We start from the raw sequence: 7873 nt of genomic DNA on the forward strand, positions 1-7873 counted from the left end.
AACTTTAAGGACCCTATCGTGTGTGTTATTCTGCGCGATGATGCATGTGATTATTTCCAAACCTACATCCTTTTTTGCTCCCTTTTTACTCAAATTTTCACTAAGTTCACAATTTTCACACTTAGTTATTTTTCCCTTATTCTTTGGTCATTCTTCTTCATTTTGGCTTATCTTTCACTTGTTTTGTTCCGATTCTTCGACTATGCATTTCAAGTAACTCACCTGCAACTACACATTTCAATAGAAAATAAGTCGCACAATAACAATCGAACACCACCAAATTAAATAGTTCTTTTACCTGACCGTTATTCTAGCTTTCAACTTCTATCCGGAGAATTCAAAAAATGTCCTCAACATTGACGAGTACTCAACCTATCTCTCATCTCACTATAACCAACTCAATGGATTGGGTGATCTCTCAATCAACACGCAAAATCAGTTATACTTAGCTTGATCGCGTTCTAATAAAGTTCATAATAGAAATCACAATACACACATTATAGGTCTTTTCAGGTTATAACTTGACATATGTTTGGGTAAGATATTTTGAGGAAAGTATGTTTAAACCAATGGAGTTGGGTGCCTAGTTCTTCTTCTATCAGCATACCCCTTTGTTCCTTTCTTATGGTACTAGAGAAATTCAGCAGATAGACATAAATAATGTCTTTATCAATGGTGAACTTCAATAAAAAGTTTATTTGCAATAGCCAATGTTGATCCTTTTGGGATTGGTTGCATTATGCAAAATAATTTGGAGTTTGCTAAAGTTGGTTATGGTGCAGAAGGGATACATGTTGAACACGACGTTCCAACATGTGTGTTGCAACATCCGGTCTTTGGCAACATACATATGGTATTAAAGCTTGTTTTCGATCCAATATACTCTCTTCAATAGAAGATCTACAAGTCATGAAGAATAGTGTATTTGGATGTTCTGGTGTAACACGTGAAACACGATGTTCTAGTATGTGTTGCGCAACATCTGATCTTGTTTAACAACTTTTGATGAATTTTATTTGGTGCAATTTTTCTGATTGAATTTCAATCAAATTTGTTGCAATTTATTAGCAATGTTTGTTTGATTTGTTTGGCACCTGGAGATGTTCAAATCAGATTTACATGGAGATTTGAATTTGAAATATAACAAATCATATCTTATTGTTAGCAGGGCCGGCCCAAAACATTTCGAGGCCCTGATCTAATCTTTCATGTTGAACTCTAATAAAAAAATATTGAAAAAAGAAATTAAAATTTTATTTAAATTATAAATAATATTAAAAGATATAGTAAAATTTGTTCTAGAGTTTGTATAGTGAAAATGTTAAACTATATAATATTTTAGTTTTGAATAATGGTGTTCGATTCCTATGAAGTAGATCAAGATTTTAAAATGGTAGAACCGAACTCAGGTTATGACCATAAAAAAATTGATACAGTTCCGCTAGGCCACTACATAAACATCAAATATAATTTTAATAAACAATGTATATAATAAATATTTAATGTATTTTTAATATTTGAGGCCCCCTAATTTTTGAGGCTGCCACCGCACAGGACCGATCCTGATTGTTAGAGACATTTATGGAGAAGATCATATCCAACACAATCAACTATTTTCTGGACTAAATCAAATCAGATATCCAAGGAGAAAAAAAATCAAAAAGACATTACTATATAAGGGGACACAATCCTCATGTTCTGTTAAGAGTTTTGGTGCGCAAGAACTAGGATCTTAGTGCTAGGGTTTTAGTCTATTACTTTTATTCCACGCTAATGCCATAACTGAATTAATATTGAATCTTTATTGTACACCATTGTGTTTCACTAATTTGACATAGTTGGTTTGTCTTAGTTGAGTTATAAATTCAACAATTAATAGACTTATTATTGAGGTTGATCACTAGAGTTTAATGATAAAAGAAAGTGAATGGACTCTCATATTTAAGGACATACCTAAATAGAAATCACTAGGATTAAGGAGAGAAATATGATTTCATAGGGATTGAAGGCTCTTATAAAACTAATTGTTCTCTACATTCAATTTATATTTATAAATAAATACTTTGATTAAAATTCGTGTGTATGTTCGTCATTTGATGTGATGTAAATGATCGTGTGATTTGATGTGGACATAATTAAGAGTCCAATGTGGGTCGGCAGCAGCTTCCATATCCCTCCATCAATGCCACATATGGGCATCACATGCAAATCTTCATTATTTAATTTTCATTGACTTTAACAACCTTATTGCATGCAATGCACCTATATAGTGTATGCTTCACGTTATATCATAGCTGTTTCCTTTCAGACTCTCATAATAATAAGCTGCTAATTAAGATCTATTGATTATTGATATCTTTAAACTTTAGAGAAAACAATTTTATTACAACTTGAATTTCCCCTACGTGTACCGTAAACGAATAAAACAAGAGTTTCTAATAAAGAAAATGATAAAGTCCATTATAATCTTAAAAGTTATATATGTCAAATATAGCTTAAAATAGTTCATTATATTCCCGTCACGCTTACCTAATGAGGAAGCATTAATCTTCAATAATGAGAGAAATTGATGTTATGTAATTATTATCTATAAGGTTTTGATAGTATATACGTATTTACCAAGTTTAGCATATTGTACCGACTAGATATTCTCAGCACATTTTTACTTGCCATCTTCTTCTAACTTTGGTTTCAAGGTGTTACTTACCATTGAGTAAGGACAAGGTGAAAGTTATCAACAAGATTGATGAGAAAAAATATTGGAATTTCCTTCAATATCGTATTTACCTATTTTACTTAAATTAAAATAATAATAATAATAATAATAATAATAATTCTTTAAAAATAAATAATTTATAATTATTAACAATTTATTTACATTAATATACAATAGAAAAATATATAAATAAATTGTTAGAGATTGAATTATGAACCAAAAAGATAAGAGTTTAATTATATTAAAAATTAAAAAGAACGACGTAGTTAGTAATCTTTCAATTAATTAATATTTATCTATGTTGTGTATCTATATATAAGGAAGCACATGAGCCTCTCCATGAAGCATCCATTCCATACCACAATGAGAAGGAGTAGTATCCCCTCATCAACAGATCTCAAGCTAGTAGAAGAAAAAAGTAGCACCAACATGACAGAGAAGATGAGAAATACCTCAACTTCATCTTCATCCTATGATCATAATGAGATCAAGAAAAAAGAGGAGTCTGCAGAAACTAATAGTAAGAAGCTAGAGAGGAAAACTACAGAAGACGTCAACGCTAGTGCTGATGCATTCATCAAGAATTTCAGGCAACAGTTGATGATTCAAAGGCTTCAATCCATTGAGAATTATGAGAAAATGCTTGCAAGAGGTCTCTAACATGGTCGGTGCCATGTCGGTGTTCAACGCTAATATATATAATTACTTTTAATATATTTATTTTTTAAAATTATTATCGATATCAATATGTCAAATTCATGTTTGTATCCGTTCTTAATAGCATATGTATTCTTCATCTTGTTATTGTTATTGATGATTTTAATTAATTAATGAAAACTAACCTATCTTTTATATGGAGTATATTAGAAAAAAAAAAGCTAAATAGGTTTTTCATCTATTTTGTCACTTAGCTTAAGGCTTTTCCTTCTTCGAGGCCACTGGTATAAGGTTAAGGCTAATGCTAACATGTGTCTCAATGACACAAGTTAATGATTTATTTGTAGAAATATTCTTTTGAAATATGTGTATTTAATTTTTTAAAACTTAAAATATTATTTTATTTCACACAATTTTTTAAATTAAAATATCCTTAACTTATGTTTAAGGGCACAAACTAGCAAGACCATTAAGTTAAATTTAAATTTAACCTTTTACTACTGGGTAGAAAAAATCAAACTGCAAAATAGCTTGTATTTTAAAAGGTATCAACATTTGGTTAAGTTAAAGGTCGGGTTATTTTAGTATTTTTTTATGTGATTTTTAGTGTTATATACTTTTGTTAAAAATCAATTTAAAAAATAAATTTTAATAAAAATTTTATTTGGTTTGAATAATTATTTTTAAAATGTCATTTCAAAAAATGTTAGAATAAAAAAAAACTTAATTTTATAACTATTTCAAATAGTTTTTTATAAAAATTATTTTTAAATATAATTTTTTTTTTAAAATTGTAATTTTTGCTATATTATCATCTTCAATGTATGTTTATGTTATAAAATATCAATTTTTTTAACAAATACAATATATAATTGCAATATACGTTATTATCATCTTCAATAATGTATCTTTACGTTACTTTAATATTTTAAAAAGCGTTTTCATCAAAATCATTTTAAAAAATACAAAGAAAAAAGTCTATTTTTTAAAGTTAAAATAAATAAATAAATCTTGAACCTTAATTTTTTTTTTTACAATTCTACAATTATATAAAAAAAAACTATCCCATATTTTTATACATGTGATCAAAATTGTATTTCAGATTTTTAACACAAAAATAATATGATGTTCACATTTGTAAACCAAATAAGAGAAAGAACAATTTTCTCAAAAAATAAAGTTAATAACTATCTCATAATCTTCTCCTTAAATTTTTTTCAAAATGATTTTAGAGTTTAATTTCTCATAAAAATTCTTAGGTAGTTATGTCGAGCAATGAAGAGACATCCTTTCAAGTTCCCGTAGGAACATATGATAATTAGAATATAAAAATGAAGGTTCTTGTTATGATACACGATGTTTGAGAGGAGGCTATAAGAAATCACAAGATGGAAAATCCATAACTCAGACGTATATTTTAATTATATATTGTATTTGTTAAAAATGTACACATGCATAGCAACTAATAAGAATTTTCAAAGGCTTTAGTATTTCTATAGTGTTAGAGCAAGTTTACGACAACGAGAAGTTATGTGAAGTTATGTTTTAGGGGTGTTTTTTTGTGTATATGAGATTGAATCCCATCAACCATAAGGATGAAATATGTATAAAGGCCTATTAGCTTGGATTTGAAAGCCCCTAAGAATTATAATCCGTCCCACCTTGACCAAGAAATTCGTCGATTGCTGATGACCAAACTAACAAGTGTACTAGTGTGTATTAAAGTAATAAACGAAAAGCTGTCTCCACATAGAATACAAATTTTTAATAAGGTGAACGATGTGCGAGTTAAACAGAACAAAAAGGGGGATTTTGGAAATTGGTTGTTTGCATGAAAATAAGACAGGTTTGCTTTGGTAAATATACGATAACGAAGGCTATTAGGTCCTTTCATTATAATTCTCTATTCCCATTTTATTATGAAATATGCATTAACAAACATGCAGACACGTGAGAGTTCCACGACGGATTAACCCTATCGCTATACTCAATCCTTTGGTGTGTGTGTAGGCCACTAATCTAAATGTCAATTCTTTGATACCTTAGGCCAATTGTAATTTCAAACTAGGTACTAAAGCACGTTAATCCCTAACTCACATATCCTAACACCATTACAAAAAACACATGTAACATCATACTTGAAGTTGATTTAACCTCGATTCCATAGGTGAGGTAACAAATGACATCATGAAAAACTGTCACTTTACCCATCAGTATTTATAAAACTGAGGGAATAGTTTAAATGATCATTGGTTCGGTCCCCAATAATATCATTATTGTATTTTCAAAACTAGTGTCATATACCTTTCGTTTATGAACAAAACCGAATGGGATATATATATATATATATATATATATATATATATATATATATATATATATATATATATATATATATATATATATATATATATTTTTAAAATACTCATTACATCGTTTACACATAATATCAATAAATTATCTTGTTTAAAAACTATAATGTTTACATAGAATATTACATTGTTTATACAAAATATTAAAGTAAAAATATATAACAAATTTTGAATCTGATTCATCGTCATCGATGTTGGTGAAGAACAAACGCTGGATATCTTGGGGAAGAGAAATTGTTGGGGTTCCTCGTATCATTGATCTTGAGGAAGATCACATGTATGATATAAAACAAAAAATCTTAGATAAATAAAATAAATATTCAGTTATATGATAATTTAAGAATACAAACTTTGAACCCAAATGATTTTCTGCTCTTACAATCCATACTAGAGAAATTGTCCCAAATAAAATAAATGTTTTTTTTAAGTTTCAAAGTTTTCATGTCAAATGTTTCATTATCAAATTTTAATATTCAAAATACTTTTATAATGAGGATTTTAAGTTTCACGCGGATCACTAATGACAGTGTGTTGACTATTGATACTCATTAAATGGACGACAAAAATTTGTTTAAGGACGATGAAGAAACTGAATAAACACACTTATATTTTATCTCTGTTATTATTCAAAACCGAGGTAAAAGATATTTCTTTTTAGATGAAAAAATATATTTTTCATTCCATGCACCACATACCTCTTGGTTTCTATAAGAAACCAAACTGAACAAGTTTTTTTTTAATTACACTATTTACACATAATATTAAAATAAATTGTTTAAAAAAATCTAGATTTTGACAATGGATTCTTGGAGAATAACAAATCTTTTCAAATTTCTGAAAAATTATTTGTTCGTACCAAGAGAATGTTTTTTTCTATACTTATAATCCATCCCAGAGAGATTTCATTATCTTGAACAAATATTTTTATGGCAAATGTTTTCGCATGAAAGAGAACAAAATGATTGTGTTTAGGAATAAATTTATCAATTTTGTCAACCGAAGAAAGCAATAAATTTATCAATGTGTTCTTTGAATGACAACATAGGAAGGTTATTCGAACAATACAATAACAATGTCAACACCATTATGTTGGGATAGATTGTAAGAGCAGAGAAATATTTTATTCAAGATAAAAGAACATTGAAGATTTTCTCTGCCCTGCAATCCATCCCAAAGAATGATGTGTACAAGTTTGGAGCGGTTACATATAAGTTAAGTTTAGGGTAAATCTGATTAAGGAGTACTTTTATAGTAAAATCTAATAATCTAATCCATTAGTTATTAAATATAACCGAATGAATAAATTATTAATTTAAAAATAAAAAATAAAATAAAAATAAAGATACCACTTTTAAAGAAATAAAAACATAAACTTCTATTGTTGGGATTTGAAGCGTGTCCTAAATTATTTCCCCCCTCGATTATATTTAGAAACCGAGGGAATATATGGTATTTATTAAAAAAATACATGGCGCGTCTTGACATTTTACCTTGATCTTTGATTGGGTGGGATGAAAGTTTTATCATGAGATGTATTATTTGTAATAGTGTAATTAGACTATCCCTAGTTAATTAGAGATTCCAACAATTACAGCAGTTCCAATAAGCATCCCTACGGTCAATATGTCACTATTTACCTATATCAAATTGCGTGTCATAACATACAATAGAAAATGAACACCCTCGATAATTGAATAAAAATAACGCGTCAAAGCAATAACATTAACATCATCCACTTATATATCCTAATAGAATAAAAATAGATTCATCATATAGAAAAACTTAATCTAGGGGAAATATTGCTACTCATAGTATAAATAACATATATCATAAGTGTATATTTAGATTACATCAAAAATCACTAGAGAAAATTGCTCTTCAAATGGCTCCAACGGCCTCTAAAAGCACCAAAAATCGATATAGCCGTCACTTTTATGTCTTGGAAATTGAACCCCCAAAATTCTCTTCTTTTTCTCCTTATAAAGCTGCAAAGTCGTGTCAGACTAGCGCTCCATCGCGGCCGCAATACAAAGTAACACAATCATAATATGACATCATCGTGACTCATATGGGAGCATTGTGACCACGTCAATTCCATAGGCAAAAAGCGCTTTTAAGCTCTTTTTTG

At 28.6% G+C, this 7873-nt stretch overlaps 1 protein-coding gene across 1 annotated transcript; it reads left to right on the plus strand.

Moving 5' to 3' along the window:
- The first annotated feature begins 3041 nt into the window (after positions 1–3041).
- On the plus strand, positions 3042–3570 carry LOC127087559 (uncharacterized). Its single transcript, XM_051028459.1, has one exon. The coding sequence runs from the start codon at positions 3044–3046 to the stop codon at positions 3374–3376; it is 333 nt and encodes a 110-aa protein (XP_050884416.1). The 5' UTR covers positions 3042–3043; the 3' UTR covers positions 3377–3570.
- Positions 3571–7873: the final 4303 nt, after the last annotated feature.

This window comes from Lathyrus oleraceus, chromosome 5 (assembly GCF_024323335.1).
Source record: "Lathyrus oleraceus cultivar Zhongwan6 chromosome 5, CAAS_Psat_ZW6_1.0, whole genome shotgun sequence".
NCBI lineage: Eukaryota > Viridiplantae > Streptophyta > Magnoliopsida > Fabales > Fabaceae > Lathyrus > Lathyrus oleraceus.